At 40.3% G+C, this 17,936-nt stretch overlaps 1 protein-coding gene across 4 annotated transcripts; it reads left to right on the top strand.

Moving 5' to 3' along the window:
• The first annotated feature begins 19 nt into the window (after positions 1-19).
• On the top strand, positions 20-12,941 carry LOC147255882 (histone-lysine N-methyltransferase SUV39H1-like). 4 transcript variants are annotated; one of them, XR_015117879.1, is made up of 7 exons: positions 20-145; positions 1,928-2,073; positions 3,341-4,000; positions 5,252-5,355; positions 6,038-6,184; positions 8,362-8,491; positions 10,129-12,941. XR_015117879.1 is itself a non-coding variant. In XM_086213922.1 (7 exons), the coding sequence occupies exons 1-7, from the start codon at positions 127-129 to the stop codon at positions 10,260-10,262; spliced, it is 1,317 nt and encodes a 438-aa protein (XP_086070048.1). In that variant the 5' UTR covers positions 21-126; the 3' UTR covers positions 10,263-12,940. The 4 variants fall into 4 exon arrangements, 2 of the variants coding, with proteins under 2 accessions (XP_086070048.1, XP_086070049.1); XR_015117880.1 differs by lacking the exon at positions 10,129-12,941 and adding an exon at positions 9,025-9,101; XM_086213922.1 differs by lacking the exon at positions 5,252-5,355 and adding an exon at positions 9,025-9,105 and having other exon boundaries at positions 21-145; positions 10,129-12,940.
• The last annotated feature ends 4,995 nt before the right edge of the window (positions 12,942-17,936 follow it).

Here is a 17,936-nt window from a genome sequence, read left to right as displayed (position 1 = left end):
TTTCTATGACGTCAGATCCTGACTAACACATGACGCTCATCCAATCAGCAGCCGCCGCAGTCTCCTCTGTGGGAGAACCTTCTCCGGCCATGTACGATCCTCTATTTTGGCGGCTGCGCGGAAAACATGGCGGAAATTTTGAAAGGTAACCCATGAAGACAATAATAAGCTTTATATTCCACTGTACATGTATTCACTCCTATTATTCGGTTTAGCTTGTGTACCGGACATGTGCTCGATTCTCTGTCATCGAGTTTCCATAACTAACTGAAGTGGCAGGGTATATGACGCGGACTCCAGGAAGCTAGTTAGTTTTCCTGAGTAGAACTAACGGCAGTGCGGTGCCGCCTCATTTGTGATACGACTGAGTTTAAAGTTACGGTGGTTAGTCTTTGAAACATTCCCGGTATTTTAGAGCATTTAAAGCATATCAACGTGCCCTTATGGTGCCTTTTTAAAATGGAGGTGTAGGGTCTCGCCGTGAGGCGGGCAAAACGATAACTTGCACCGAACAAGTTCTCGTAACTGCAAGTATTCTTCCACGATTAACAGGAGACGATTGTGTGTGTTTTTTTAATCTTATGTTACCGTGTGTGGTGCTCTTGTCCGGTTCGACCGTACAAGCATCGAATTCTTTGTGTGTAGACATCTAGTCACTGGCGTTTCCTTGAATTACCAACGCATTATTAATGAATTACTACTTTTTTACACGACCGGTGTTTTATTAGAGAGCGATAACGCTGAATATATGAGATCTGGCCCGCCCGTTTCTTTCGTGTACTCAAGGGTTGGGAAAGAACATCAATATGATAATATATTATTAAACTTTTTTTTCTGTGGGATATCAGTATTGCTACTCTTAATATAGCTTTTTTTTCAAATAATAATTCATATTTTCGATGAAATGTGAATACAATACAGTCGCCTCACCTCTGCTTCGGTAGGTGTCACAGTACAGCCACTGTGCTGCTCAGCGTTTCCTGTAGCAGAGAGTGAGGCAGTCAAGGAAGTGGCCAGTCAGCGTTATGGAAAGACTTCAAACCCCAAATTTACCGATGTGTCTCTGGTCAGATACATTTTTATCGAAAAGACAATCAGGCAGAAAAAGGATGGTTTATGATGTGACAATGGGAAATATCTGGTGCATGTCAAACACAGCATAATCTATAAAGTTTACATCAAGAAAGTGTGTGTGTGTGTGTGTGTGTGTGTGGGGGGGGGGGGGGGCACGGCTCGGACTGAGAGTGGCGGTCTCGCAACGGAATTCTGGTTCGGTCCTCACTTCCATGTCGAAGTGAGGACCTAATTGCTCCCGATGGCCCTGGCGACCCGTCCAGGGTGAATCCCACCTCTCGACCCCCCCCCCCCCCCCCCCCCACGGGTTAGCAGTATAGAAAATGGATGATGGATGGCTGAATGGAGAGGGAGATGTGTTTAATCTTTTTAGCAAACAAAAAAAAACCCTATCAAACTTTATTAACTGTTTCTAGTATTTTGTAGACGTGTAATTTCTAACTGCCTCATTCTTTCAATTTTATGAAATGATCTGCCCCTAAATGTTTGACTGTGGATGCTTGCTATAGTCTGGGTCAATTGGACAATGACAATATACATGCTGGTTGAACATAACTAAGAACTGTCACAAGAGTGGCACACTTCCACTGTGCTGCAGATGAGTCATACTTTCAAGTAAAACTGCAATGAGCACAAATATCTTTGATTATAACCAGTGGGGTACATTATAAAGGATTTCCCGGTGAGGGGAAACTTTGTATGGCAGTGGCCAATGGGTGACTTACTCTTTAGAGGTGTTGGCAGTGACATGACACTCAGAATAAGCGCAGGCCTTGAACCTAGAACAAGAGTGCCATACCTCCAACCACTCTAATCCTTGTGCTGTCAATGCATTTAACAGATTCTCTATCAGTTTGCAGTTTACCTTGTAAGATGTCTTGGGATGAGCTTGAGGCCCTGTGCCGCAAAGAGGGGCTCCACTGTAAAGAGCTGGGGGTGACCAGAGCCAACGTTAATGAGTATGAAGTGGAGTTTCTCTGTGACTACAAGAAGACAAAGGTAAGCTATCAGTACAGTGCACACAACTGCGAATATCAGATTTCTAAATTTTGTTTCAGAGGTGACGTGTGCAGCGTTCACTGAACGGAACAGAAGTTGTGCCAGTGTCTTTTTGAAAATAGACAATTCAAAGTTGACTGCATTTAGCTGTAGAAATGTAAGGGGTCGGTCTAGAGAAAACTTTGCACACTACATTGGCTTGAAAACCGTATAAAATGAACAAACAGCTTGTAAAAATGCCCCAAATGACTTGTTAAACAAGAATTGGACAAATTTCAGTCATTGTGGTGGCAATGTGATGTTTTTTTTTAGAGGGAAATGAGCTGATCGGTATGTTGAGGGTTGAAACTGACATGCATTGTTACCAAGTGAGTATAGATTCAGTGGGTGGAGGCTCAACCTCACAGTGCCTGCCAGGCAAAGATAGAAGGGACGGATCAGATCATTTAAAGTGGGGTTGTATGAGGCTTTCATCCATAGTAAGGGGTTTACCTTATTCTAGTTCCCCTATTCTGTTTTTGAAATAATCAAAATGGAGTGTTGTGTTTTATGGCATTTGGGGATGCACAATATTGAATTGTTTCCCGATATTTTACCACTCGCTCAAGCTGATATTTACCAATGGTGATCTTTACTGTACAAAAACAAGTTTATGTGATGTCCTCATTTTGTATATACTTAAACATCATGAATTTGAAATGGCAGAAATGCTCATAAATCACATATTTATCGTCATATCTTTAGTCTAATCAGATTTTAACTGGTTAATCTTCAGTCAGCTCTTTTGATCATAAAACTTTGTATGGATGGAGTTGTGTTCCACAGCAGTGATGATGTGTGGCAGAGCAACGGAAAATCAAGTCGTTCAGTTAAGGCCTTTGCACGCTGGATATGCGACCTGGTTCCCTATGCTGTCAGTCCCATTAGTTGTGTATGTGTTATACAGTGAATGAGCTTATCTAAAGGTTCCACTTTTGTCTGTGCACTCAGTACCCAAGGGAAAAATATTAACTTTGAAATAGTACTTTGTGATGACATGTAGGTGCGTCCTGTACAAGGAGGGAATCGTACATCACAACAGTGTTGATGAAGGGCGACATTATCTTCCCTGGCATTGTTCAGATGTTGTATGCTTTAACAACAAATATTGCTGGGACCACTTCAGAAAATGACAGATGAGCATTTGATATCCAGGAATTCACATCGTAGACGAACATAAAAGAAAACGTAGTTTTCTGACTGAAATTGAATGTATTGTGTGTTTCAGGAAGAAGAATTCTACCTGGTGAAATGGAGGGGCTTTCCAGAGACAGACAATACCTGGGAACCCAAGAGAAACCTTAAATGCTCCAAACTGATGAAGCAGTTCCACCATGACCTGGATCAGGAGTTGAGGCGCAAGAAGAGACGCAGCATCCCTAAAAAGCTGGACAAGGAAATCTCATCCTTTCTAGTTATGAAAGCCAAACTCCGTCAGAGTCTGCGGCGCTGGGAGGCCCATTTGAACCACACTCGCAACCACCCTGGTCGCATCTTTGTCATGAACGAGGTAGACTTTGAAGGCCCGCCAAAAAACTTCACTTACATCAACAATTACAAAGTAGGCCAGGGCATCGTGTTAGATGAAATGGCTGTAGGTTGTGAGTGTAAGAACTGTTTAGACGAGCCAGTGAATGGCTGCTGCCCAGGTGCATCCTTGCACCGCATTGCCTACAATGACCGGGGCCAGGTCCGTATACGGCCCGGGGAGCCCATATATGAGTGTAACTCCCAGTGCAGCTGTGGCCCTGACTGTCCCAACAGAGTGGTGCAGAAAGGCATCCAGTTCGACCTGTGCATCTTTAAGACAGAGAATGGCCGGGGATGGGGAGTTCGCACGCTGCAGCATATCAAGAAGAACACATTCGTAATGGAGTACGTGGGAGAGGTAAGACAAAGGCTTGACCCTGCTTTGAGTTTACAGGAATGCACTTAACCCCATAAGGCTGATGAAGCCTCTTTTACTGAGGAAGGGGAGCCCTTTCGAAGTTATCAGTTTTCAGTGAAATGTGTAAATAAAGGGTGTAAACAGAGTAAATCCACATAACTCGTAACAAAATTTGGGCTTTGCAATCAGTCAGGATTTAATCAAAATTGCAATTCAACCTACTGCACACCAAGTATTTGTTGAAGGCAATTATGTATCAAAATACAGTGTTAATTTCAATATTGTGGTGCTGCATGATGTGATTCTTCAGACTTCAAGAAAAACATCTTTGTTTGATTCCGATCCCCTTTAACATGACCCCAACATCATTTTACTGGAGTTTACAACTTTGTTCAGAAATGACCTCAGATTTAAATGTATGGCACTGTTTCATGTGGATGAATGCCACTTACGACAGACAGGGGGCACTGCATGAGACCGTACCATGGGGCATGAAAAAAACAAGAACTATTGAATTGTTGGGTAGGCTGGGAAGATTGTGTATGTGAGCGTGCAGGGTGTATCGTGTAGATCATAGGTATGGCGATTAACACACACACACACACACACACACACACACATATATATATATATATATATATATATATACATATATATATACACACACACACACACACATATATATATATAATGATTACTTCCATTATGTCACTATGGTATTACAATATATGAATAACAAAATGTAATATAATGACATCCATATACATACAGTCTACAAACAATCAAAAGTGTCATATTAATACATACAGCAGCTGTACAGCAAAAGTGGCAAGAGACAAAATGGAGGCAATAGAGGTGTAAGGAGAAGAACTTCCCTCAACCTCCAAGACTCAACCCTCCTAGTCTCCTTTTCAAAATTCTGGTTTCTCAGAGTTTTATGTTCCACTCAATTATACCAATTTGTATTGACGATGTTCTGATCAGAAATCGGCACAAACCAGGGCTGACCTACAACTCCTTTTATTGTTGTATAACGTGCTCCCTGTTTTTTTGCATGTTATTTTCAGTTTTATATTCAGAATCCATTTAGACCTGAGAAAACAAGACAAACAAATGAACATGTAAAATTAAAAAAACAAAAAAAGTACCATATAGGGTAGATATATGCAGTATTTTTCACGGTATCACATGAGTATAGATTACCCGAGTGTATTGTGACAGTATGAAATCTATGATTTTTCTCTGAGACAGGCAGTGCAAGGACCCCATATATACGAGAATCCTTTGGATGCATCAGACTTGTCAAGGTGTACCCTATCTACCTGTGTGATTGTCATCATTTCAGGGAGGGGCAGGTGATTTACAGCAGCTACCATACCAAGCATCAGTGCTGATTGTTTGTCAGGTGTATAGATTAAAGCAGTGTAAGCGTTTGAACAGTGCCAGCGACGGGTAAGCAGGTGTGTCCCTTTCATAGACCTCAGAAACCTACGAGTAAATTTGTCAGCAAAATGGGGCTGAGCCAGAAAAGATGTGCTAAGGAACCTCCTATAACTTCTACCTTCTATGACACTTTGGAGAACTGTATACATTTTGTGTAGTTTGGTCTTTGAATGACTTTGAACTGAATAACTTTGTGTCAATAGAACAAGTTTGGATTCTAGTTAAACCTTCAGTCCAAATGTCATCAGACACACCGAGATTCAGCTCAGTCGATCAGGCTGTCTTCAAACGGTTAGTGACAGAGAGGACACACAAAAGGAGAAATCGGATGTTTGGAGTCGAGAGGAAACTGCAGAAGTTCATAGAAAGGGCAACTTTCTGGCCTGTTTTCAAAATTTGGAATTTTTTTCTTTGGCACAATGTCTAATTTGAAGATAATGGGGGAAAAAGTGGGAATAAGGAATATTAAATGTAGATTTCAGCTGGTTAGATGACTGTCAACAAAAAAGAATCAACTGTTGAATCCAATTGCCTTTCTTTTGTGTGTCATAGGAGAATATGTGTTTTACACCTATAACCTGTGGTTTCCTCCAGATCATCACAACAGATGAAGCTGAGAGGAGAGGTCACGTGTATGACCGCCAAGGCTCTACATACCTGTTTGACCTGGACTATGTGGAGGATGTGTACACAGTGGATGCAGCCCACCAAGGCAACATCTCTCACTTCGTCAACCACAGTGTGAGTGTCATCAGTTGTGCGCAGAGTAACCAGTGTGTTTGAAGGGTCACAGCAACATGCACGCTAAGCTGTATGTGTTGGTGAAGCGCCGGGCCATGTTTTTCTAAAGGGGTTTTCACGCAGGCTTGGTACGGATCAGGGGAGCGGGTCTAGCACATTTGCATTTTTAATTTGGATTGGGTTGCTTTCGCACTGTCACTCTATCAAGTGCACCAAAGATTGTAAACAAATGTCACATGGTCAGAATATCGCGGCTTTCTCTGTTTGGCTTGTTTCCTTTCACACCTAAAACTTGAAGGTACTTGATGCTTTCACAGTCTGTACCAATGGGGGAAAAACAACTCTAAAAGAGGCACGTTTGAAAACTCACACCTGCCCAACCCAGTAGCCAGACCACGCAACATCCATCTCATTTATTTGTATTCTTGGTTGATGCATCACACAGTCTTCCAGACATTTAAAATCCCCCTGCAGTACTGCAGAGGGGCCAAAAGCAGGTGCGTACATACGGTGTAGTTTGTGTCTATCATCTTCTTTTAGCTCAACTGCAGCTGCTCTGCTCAATAAATTATTACTTATTTAACCTTTATTTATTCAAAGTGAAACTTGGCACAAGCAGTTATCCCTCTCACAGGAATATAGTATCACGGTATGGGACTTACCCAATATTAAAGGCATTTCCGATACTGATTAGGATCAGAACAACTCTACGCAGATTAACATGATATTGGTTTTGCAACTCCTGACCAGCAGGGCGTGCTCTAATCCCTGATCACACATTCTGGCCTGTAATTCCTATATCGTACATTGCATATTCAAAAAGTTCTTCATCCTTTTTTTTTTTTTTTTTTTTTTTTTTTAAACCCACTTTTTTTACTTTAATTTGGCCAGAAATTGATAATGACCCTTTATTGCAAAATTGATCTTTTTAAGTGGACAGTGATCCCAGGGGCGCAGTTATTGAAGCACATGTGAACAATACCATGATAAGACAGATGACCGGGATAATTTTGGTCAAAATATCAGGGTATGACATCTCAATACTTTTTCACCTCATATCAGTATTTATATCTATCCTCCTTTGAAACAAAAAAAAAGAGAGGAAGTCTCGCCTTACTGCTAATTGGGTAGACTTTAAAGTGTTCTAGACCGCTGATTAACATCAGATTCATTTTAAGATCACACAGACTGATAGTTTCTTTAGATGAACTTATGGGGTTTATGCCTGCTTATGAGATTAAATTGCATTTCCTACAACTTTCATTCTCAGAAAACAAAGAGAGCCTACTGATAGATACTGTCACGTTCACAAACCTTTGGAAGGGGAATCTTATATATTCTCTGAAACTCATTAGGGCTTTGACTTTTACCCCAAAATCATATTTGAAGTTTGTTTCCTTATCATTAATATTTGAATATTTATTAATAATAATTTGACCTTTTACTGCCGTCAGTAAGACCTATATTTTATCAAACTTACGTTGTAAATGCTTTGTCCACCAGTGGGCAGTGTATCTGTCAACGTCAATAGGCCAGGCGCAGTTTCGCTGCTATTCATGTACAAATTAGAGCCATCAACACCTCTGCAATTGTCATGGTTTGTTTCTATCAAAGGTGAACGGAGCTTCCACAGGCTGTGAATTATTGTTAACTGCAGGAAATTAGGGGGATTTCTGGGCCTTTATGGGAACCTAAATCACATTTTTCGGGCAGTGAATAGGCAGGCATGATGTTTTTGGTAAGAAAAACACAGTCATGACTGTTTTTTTTTTTATTATTATTAAAACTCAGACAAACAGTAGGCCTATGTTTTTGGTTTCATCAAAATAAAGAAAAATAAGCCATCAAAAATTAAGAAAAATAAACCAGTCAGGCTATACTGAAAAGACAAAATAAATAAAGGTAGGCCTTAAAACAAAACATCTCCTACCCGCCATTAACTGCTCATTAACAAGTTGTTTCGCTCAAAAAAAGATCTTTTTAGTTATCTGCCAAAAATGCAGCTTTGTTATTTTACTATTCGCGGTCCTGTTGCAGGGGGACAATTTTTAAGAAACTTTGTGCCCCAGTTATTATTAAATTGTTGTACTCACATGTATTGGTCTATATTTTAATTCACAGTCTGAGTGTGGATGTAGAGCCCAATGCAATACTTTTTCCCCCCTCTTTTTTTCTAGTGCAACCCCAACCTGCAAGTTTTCAACGTGTTCATTGACAACATAGATGAGAGATTACCTAGAATTGCTTTATTTTCAACACGATCCATTCGGGCTGGAGAGGAACTCACCTTCGACTACAAGATGCAAAGTAAGTGTCAGATTTATTCATTGGGCTTAAACCTGGGGAAGAGCTTAACAGAGACCTGAGACTAGGACCAACCTTAAGTAGAAGAAGTATGTCCTACAGAAAATGCCATGTATTTGCAAACCTATGAGCTGCAGAAAGATAGAGAAAACAGAATATCATAAAAAGTAGAACAGGTGGACTGGAGATCTGTTTAACATGGCAGTCCAGATGTTTTTTGATGAGGTCACACTGCACCTCAGGCTGCTCAATAAAAAAAAACAAAAAAACGTCAGTCTTGTCATGATGAAGACAAAAGTGTCTGTTACCCCTTTCACACTGAAACACGCGGCACCGAGCAAATGCGGGTCAAAGCGGGTTTTTGTACCCGCATTTGCTCGGCATTAGGGCGCATTCAAGCTTCCAGCAGACGCGGGTCTGAGCTCCCGCTGTGAGGGCTGCGTGGGAGAGGCCAAAACTTTATTGAGAGATGAGTGAGCAGCTCTCCCAGCCCAGCCCAGCCCAGCCCAATTTTATTTTATTTCATTTTTTCCCAGAGCTTCCACAATGTCACCTTGATAGACAGCACAGTGACAAAATCAGAATGCAACAGGAAGGTCGCGTCTTTCACGCTGCAGGTGAGCCGAGCAGAGCCACGCGGGTCTCTTGGAGGGTCGGTGGACGCGGGTCGAAATGCCGAGTTTTTGGTGCAGTGTGAATATGTTTGAATATGATATTTGTCTATAAAAGTCCTGGCTGTCCTAAAGTGTAACAAATTTTATTTTTAATTCCAGTTTCTCTGTGTAAACGTTTCTGCTGCTGAAAGTTTGAAGGAGTTGGAAAAAAACAGATCAAGGACTAATAAATTTGAGAACACGTTTGAGATACAGGCATTCCATACTGTTGTATCTATATGTATATCTATATATATCTATATATAGATATAGATATAGATATAGATATGTATATGTATATAAAATATGTATATGTATATACACACATATATACATTAGCTTTATATCAGCTTTCAAATTCTGGGTTATGCTTCCTAGGGTGAGGAATTGTCAGCTAGGATATCTCTATTACCTAAACAGAGCTTACTCCTGAATGCTAACCAACTGTATTGAGACTTGGAGATGGAGTGTCTGATTTTGAGGAGCAGGGACATTGTAGGGTTTTGAACACATCCCAGAGTCTGTCCTGGACATCATGGAAACACCAGAAATTTCCTTCCCAAGAGCAGACTATTCCAGCTACTCAGACTGAGTCAGTCCTGAGTTGAGAGGGTCTTACTGGATGTTGTTACTGGGAGGAGGAGATAATGTCGTAAAAATATATCTATAATGTCGCTGAAAGTGCTTGAATTGACTTTGCAAAAGAAGTAAGAGCCCTGAAATTAGTTTGTTACAGGTAGTACTCCTGTGTGTCTGGAAGAGCTTTGTCCTTGGCCATCCATGTCTGTGTTCTTTTTATTAACCAAATATATTACACTTCATTCACATTATTGAAATATTCATTCCTGTTTCCAGTTTTCAACGTCTTCAGCGCTTCAAGGATGACTACATTTCAGAATTCTACCATTTATACTTTACATAAAATAAACTCAGGCTATTAATATTATTATTAGTCTGCATCAATGACTTGAATTTGTTTACTTCCAGTTGATCCAGTTGATACAGAAAGCACCAAAATGGACTCCAGTTTCAGTTTAGCAGGGCTCCCCAGCTCTCCGAAGAAGAGGATTCGAGTGGAATGCCGGTGTGGTTCGGACTCATGTAGGAAATACCTGTTCTGACATGGGACAGCTGGGAATAAATCACCCATATCAGTGTAAAGATGTGAACAATTGTACAGATTTTTTTTATATAAATTTCTATTTTTCCTTACTTTAATGAAAGCTGTTTATTTTTGAATATGGCGGACTTGCAAGATGAAAACCACAACCTGATGTACTTCAACAGAATCAAGGCTATCTTAGTGTGCGACAATGTGTTACAGGAGTACTTAATTTCCATTATTTTAAATCTCCGTCCCATTGAAATGAAAGACTTTCTGTGCTAAAGGTCCTATGCTGGATGGTAGTGAGGCTTTGTTAGAGCAATGTTGATGTGAGCATTAATGATACTAGAATTAATAGAGCAAACTGTTTGTTTGTTTTTTACTTGCCACAAGTTGTCATAAGCTGCCTGTTTTAAAATGGCTACATGGATTATAATCATCTGACAAAGCTAGAAGCGGTTCATTTTGTTCAGGAATACCACAGAGTTCCTGAACGTATCAATGTAGGATGAAAGAACCACAGCGGTACCAGAAGGCTGCAGCTGTACTCCTACAACCTGTATCAGTACGTTGCTAATTATCTGGTGATGGTGACTCAGTACAGGGTTAAGGAGGCATGGATGGGGTCCAGGACAGCCTCCCTCCTGTTTTGTCAGTAACCTCATCCTTTTAGTCATTAACTAAAACTTGTGATCATTGGTGAGCTGCTGAACTCATTCCTCCTGCTCAGGCAGCAGAATTTCCTTGTTTTCTATAAAAGGTTTTGACACTCCAACTCTCTGCGAACATGCTAGCCCTAGTGGTTTGCAATGCGAAGTACTAGCATGTTTGGATTACCTACAAAAGGTACCTTGAAGCCAAAGTGGTTTTACTCAAGTTATTTTACAATTTGACTTCAAGTTTGAGTGTCATGTTTAATGAATTTCCTCAAACCATCGAGAGACGGTCAGTGGATTTGTGACAGGTTCGACATTTTGTTGCTGCAGTCAACTGTGATACATTACGAGCTTCTTGAAATAGTGTTTGAGTTGTGTTTTATACATGTTGGCTTCTACAGTGTTAAAAATAAAACTTCGCAGCCCACACCGGTTCCAACTTTTGTTTTTCCTTCATGTTTATAGTCGAGTAGCAACCTCAGAGTGCACAGCTTTTGTCTATTCAGAACTGGATCCTGGTGGAGTGTGTCTGCCCAGCTTGACTGAGTTCCTACCTGCTTCATTCGCTCTGCTGCTAGTGACGCTCCTGCGGTTGGCATGAGAATAGTCCACATGAAATAGTGAAACTGCCAGCTGATATGAAGTAGTCATGCTCTCCCCAGCTCTTTGCATTTTACCAATTATCCCTTTGGATAATACACTGATGTTTTCTGGACAGGATGTCAGTGTCCAGGGTCAAATGTAGGTCTGTTTTTCTGTAGCATTAGAATGTGCAAATAACTGCCTTTTATTTTGATTTTTTTTAAACTGTCATTAGAGGTTCAAAGGGCCGCTGAGGTTCAGTGGATGTAGCCTATGTGGTGGTTAAATTCTCAGTAGGATTGAATTTTTTTGGTCAAAGGGTCAGAAGGTCTGAGCTGCAACCCTGACGCGTCCCTCATCAACAACTCTGGGATGTCCTACTTATTATTGGATGAAGTGAACTGTTCACACATTCATGATTTTACATAAATGTAATCTGAGGAAAAGTGACACCACTTCCAGTGCAACAGAGACATGGAGACACTGTGGTTGGAGGCTGTAACTGGCTTTCTGCTCCTCATCAACATTTTTTGCGGATCTTTAAAAAAAAGATATGGTTTTCTATGCAATGAACCGGACCGAACAGACAACACCAGGGGGCCGGAACAGCACACAGGTGTGTGTGTGTGTGTGTGTGTGTGTGTGTGTGTGTGTGTGTGTGTGTGTGTGTGTTCCATTCACAAAAGGCAGACTTTACACTTACAAACTACATCAAGTCTCTGTGTGTGTTCTTCCATTCACCAAAGGTAGACTTTACATTAACGCACTACATCAACCATCATGTTTATATCCAAACGTATTGTACATTTAAAAAAAAATCAGCTAAAGAGAATGTATGTTTATGTTTTCATCTAGTCCTGTTATGGGTTATTGTCTGTCTCACTCCTCCTTCTCTCCAAGAGCCAGAAACATTCTCCCTCATTCATTCATTTATGTCGAAGCGTTTTCACAACAGGACGTTTTTTTTGTTTGTTGGAATCGAGGTTTTGGCTTTATGTTACACCGTCATTGTCTGAGCAGAATCATATCTCTGAATGTCCTTGTGAGTATCATTTCCTTTCATCTTAACGTCAAAACTTTATTCAGAAAAGGTGTTTACGTCTCCCCGCGAATCACATTTTTGAGCAAGGTCAAAAGTGAACTTCGAAATATTTTAGTGAAATCGAAAACTTCAAATTGAGCTTTTCTTCCTTTTATCGTTTGTCATGTGTAATCGTTCAAAATGGCAGATATTGCAGGTAAATTCTTATTTATGTTGAAGAATCGCTTGTCCCAGAACACAGCAAAGAACAGTTGATTCTCATGGTCACCCTGACAGTTCGTAGATTATGGTGAAGTGATCTTTTAACAGTGAAGCCAGGCTGTGCTCTATTTTGTGACCAAATAGTTGTTCATGAAGTGTGTATATTTGAACATTTTAGTTATTGTTTTTATCAGTGTGACTTCTTATAGTTTGAGAACAAAATCAATGTAAATAAACTGATATACAGGCAAACAAAGCTTCCTTTTCTATTTTTTTAAATTTTTTTTTTTTTTTTTTCACAAGGGGCGGCGTGGCTGGGAGGTAGACTTGCCCTCTAGCAACCAAAGGGTCACTGGTTAGATCCTCACTTACCCCGGTGACCATGTCAAAGTATCCTTGAGCAAGATACTGAGCACCTCATTGCTCCTGATGACCCTGTGATGGACTGGCAACCCTTCCAGGGTGAACCCCCCCCCCCCCCCCCTCACCCACTGTCAGCTGGGCTCCAGCCCCCCATGACTCTTAAAGGATAAGCAGTGTAGAAATTCGATGGATGGATGTTTTTTGCTCCTTTCCTCTCTAAGGGTACCAGTAGATGGTGTTGTAGGACAGATATGTTCGTGTCATAGCCTGTGGCTTAAATACGGTCCTGTTCAGCGTTGGAGGCTGAACACTGCATCCAGTCACATTTTTGTGCTTCCTTTTCTTTTGCTGCACTAACATTCAGATCACTCCAAAGAATAGTTCAGACGTTGTAGAAATGAAGGCTTCTTAGTGGCGTTTGGTGACCCCCGGGGGTCCTCTGTCTCCCTGGGGGGTCTGTAGCGCAATCGTTAATTTAATTTCACTTTTATTTAAATGCTTCTGACAGGTCAAATGATCTTTCGCCATCATTTTAACATGAAATCCATTAAAAAATATGGAATTCATTTTTTTAATCCCTGAATTGCTAAGATTTTCTTGCTAATATTGTTCTAATGGCCCCCCCCCAAACTCTTGGTAATTCATTCAGAGCTTTTTATGTTTCAGGATTGAGGTTGGGGGGTCTTGGATGAGAATGTAGACCAGACGTGTGCGTCCTCAGCAGGAGCTGACCGTCTAATTATGAGCGTGTCCACTTCACTCCATGCAACATGGCTTCTAATTGGATTTGCCAGATTTGTGGAGGATCAGAGCCTCCTGAGCTCTGAGGGAAGAGACACAGGTGGTTGATGTCAGGGAAAGATGGACGCATGCCGTCGGCCAGGGGGACTGCGTCTGGGTCAGAGACATAAGGTGATTGTCTGGAAGCTCTCGGGCTCTTAGCCGAATCTCTAAAGTTGCTCCCTAATGTATACAAATATTCAGTACACAATGTATTATGTCTGATCACATCTGCAGTCCAAGCTTTTTACCTGTCATTATTCACACTCTTATGTTATTGTTGCACTTACTGTTCAAATACTGATAGATTTCAAAATATCAGTACTCCATTATCTTAGAATGAAATTTTTACATCTGTAGAAAAGGTTATTTTAATAGCAGGATTACAAAAAAAGGTCAGTAACAGATTTTCAACCACATTTACAGGAAAGTAAAAGGAAAGTAAAGTTTGAGACTAAATTAGTTCAAGGTGCAGCTGGATATTTTACATAAACCTCAATGAAAAAAAACCTCCTGATTCGGATACTTTTGTGAAAATCAGACATATGTAATCTTTCAGTGAGACATCGGGGTGGAGAAGTGGGAGGTATCAGCGGAGGTCTGCACCCTGAGAGCATCTTTAGTTATCTGATTAAGACTTTATGTTCTGTTGCCATGAGCTTCATGTTTCTGGTTTAACTTCTATGAAGAAGTACATGTACTTGTCCAGGATGGAATTTCTGCTGCGATGTTTTGTTTTGTTTTTTTACGGGCCGTAGCAGTTACATTTCTGTTTTAAGTGTAATCAAACAGAGGTTGATTACCATCATTTGACAATGAAATTATTTTCCTCTGCATTCAAAAAGAGTTTTTATGGCAAGTAAAGTATCCTTTTTTTTTTCTATACCTCTTGCTTACCCGTTAAGGGTTGCAGGGTGGGGGGTGGGGGAGTGGGGCTGCAGGCTTTCCCAGCCGATATTGGGTGAGAGGTAGTGTGCGCCCTGGACGGGTTGCTCGAGCTTGTAAAGCTCAGTTGTGTGGGTGGAACTTTCCTTGACTTGCCTGAACCAACAAAAAACACTTTTGGGGCTGAGAAAAAGTATTGGATTCTATTTGACTCCTAAACATAATCAGACCTTACATGCTGACATCATAAATCATTAATGTCAAAAAATGAAGGTCATTTCAAAAAGCCATTTTTAGAGAATAATGTAAAAGTAAAGTTTACAAACCACCAAACATCAGTCTCTTCCCTTCTCTACCTGCTGTATATCTGTTGTTACACTGCTGAGCCAAAGATTTGGTCTCACCTTCCTGAAAGGTTCCTCTTTGATGTTCTGCTGGTTAAGAAATTTGAAGACACTGCGCCACCATGCAGTGTTTGGAATGTAAAATCATGAACATCCTTTTGAAATCAATAATATGAGAGTCGATCCTGCTCTGACTATCACACACACGTGATCCACTTCTTCAGGTCAAGGTCAGGTTTTAAGTTATGAATGAACACTAGTGATCCCACCATTGTGAATGTGAATGTGAATGGTTGTCTGTCTCTATGTGTTGGCCCTGTGATGGACTGGTGACCTGTCCAGGGTGAACCCCGCCTCTCGCCCGAAAGCTGCTGGGATAGGGTCCAGCCCCCCTCCATGACCCTTAACAGGATAAGCAGAAGAAAATGGATGGATGGATGGATCATGTAATATGTCATCATTATAATAACCTGACAATTTCAGATCAAATTTATTTCTGTACTGAAAAAAAATGGATCCACTGACCACAGAAATCATAATTCCACAAAGACGTGCTGAACAAGTAGCTTGACTGAGTGGCTGAACAAAATTAAAAAAAAAAAAAAACAGCATAAAGGGAAGCTGCACTTCCGCTCGACTGACTTGTTTCCATGATTTGTCAGCAGAGGTTTGTTAACTTTTGAATTTAATGTATAATATTGAACTTTCCTTTAACTCCTGATAATTTGGGTTAAAATTAAACTGATGCAGGAGAATTCAGTGACAGGTGTGGCAATGTGAGCGAGCGGAGGCTGAATTGCGCGTTCACTTGTCAAGTTGCTCTCTGGCTCATTTCCAGCTGCTGGTGCCCAGTCACACCAGTGACACTGACATCAAACGCATCACACCAGTAGAACTGCTGCAGTGACTCACAGGAGACACTCTGCTGTTAACAGAATTTTTTTTAAAGATATTGATTATTTATAAATTATCTTTCACTGAAATACAGAAGTTTAGAAAACTGCCTGAAGCACTGATGAATGATAATCTAGCGTGCCACCTCAGAGGTCATGTGATTGGTTCTTTGTCTTTTAGCAGGATGAGGCTGGCGGAGAGCTGGAGCCATAGGTTAAAGAGGAAATGCAATGGGGAAGATCCAGGATTACTTTTATATTAAAAGTGTATGCCTTATTGTCATTTTCATGAATTTCTCAAAAATGTGAACGGCAGCAGGATCACATGAGAACTGCCAGAATTGTTCTTGCCAGACCTGGTGGAGGGCTGGTGCAGGAACCCATTTATGTTCAGGGGAAAATCAGTTTAACACTGCTAATATATTAGCCTTGCCCTTTCATGCTCTGAACCCATTGTGTATCAATAGATTTTAACTGTGAAATAAATGAATTTAATACATCTATATGTTCAACACCAGTTTGTAGTTTTCATAAGTCCATCTGAATAAATTAAGGTTTGTTGTAGTTCCAACTTGCTGCGGGGTTTTTTGGGGCTTGTTCAGCCTTGCCAAACACATGATATCTTTCAGGAGCTACATACATGTTTTCCACTCTCAGTGAAACATTGTGAAACTTTTTTTATGTGGTCTGAAATGGACTGTTTGTGTGTTGTGGTTGAGCGTTACGTTTACTACGAAACAAGTTCAACCCATCAAACCATCACACGTGCGTCCTGGTGTGAGTGGGAGGTTGAGACAACAGGCAAAGATTTAAGCATCATTTCAGTTTATTTTTACATGGATTTATTTATTTATTTTTTGTAGTTCTAGTCACCATTTATATTAGTCAGTGGTAGTGATGCACGATAATATCGGCTGTCACTGGTAATCGGTAGATATTGATAATTTTTTTAATATATTGGTCCGTTCGCTGATATGAATGTCTGCACAGCAAATCAAGGTGGGTTTTTTTCATTTTTTGCTATATGTTGCTGTTTATGATGAAGCAACAACAAACAATAGGCCTTTCCAAATGGTTTGGAAATAAAGACAACCCAGATAATCTGCTTCGGCAAACATCAGCTATCCACTGAATTGGTTGTAATTTTAAAATAAAATCTAAAACAATAATATGCATCCCCAGTTCCTGGTTATTTAGTAATCATCTCTTAGGTTGAGAATATGGCAACATCATTTCAGTGAAAGTGTGAGGGGGCAAAGACCCAGGAGCCATCAGATGATCAGGTAATGCAGCAGTTGAACTAGTTTACCTCAAACTAGTCAGTTGACAGTACATCCAAGACCCCATCACACCGGCAATTAAAATGCAGTCTTGTTGAGATCAAATGTCAATAATCATCCCCTCATTATAATTCACAAGTTTTACTTTCAACATATCTGATCCTCTGACAGCTCTTCTTTCTTCACCTGCCAGACGTCTGCCTAGCTCGTGTTCCTCCTACTACTGATAAAAGTGATGACCAAAACTACAAAATAGGATCCAAGCTAATTATTTCAGTTATCATTTTAGGGGAACGATAACCTTGGCACTCATTGTCATTGTGATTTGATGTCCAGTGAAGCTGCTGAATCGTGTGTTGCACAAAAAATCCTTTGTTATTTAAGATCATACAAATTGTAATTTATTGATATTTATTTTAAATATTTTTTATGTATTCGTTTTCCAATGAAACATTCAGAAAATGGCCAGTGTATGCACACATATTTGGCCTGTCTTTATTTCAAGTGTTTGGATTTTCCATTGTCCCTAAATATCTACAAAAATCCTTTCCAATTAATAATCATCATCATCATCATCATCATCATCATCATAATAATAATTACCCCTTTCATGTTTAAAAAGGGACTTGCAGTAAACACATTCAGATCTTTGTGTCAGGAACAG

Source organism: Aulostomus chinensis, chromosome 9, assembly GCF_037954235.1.
Source record: "Aulostomus chinensis isolate RoL2024-O1b breed Wild chromosome 9, RoL_Achi_v1.0, whole genome shotgun sequence".
Lineage (NCBI taxonomy): Eukaryota > Metazoa > Chordata > Actinopteri > Syngnathiformes > Aulostomidae > Aulostomus > Aulostomus chinensis.
This window is presented reverse-complemented; position numbering and strand designations above follow the sequence as displayed.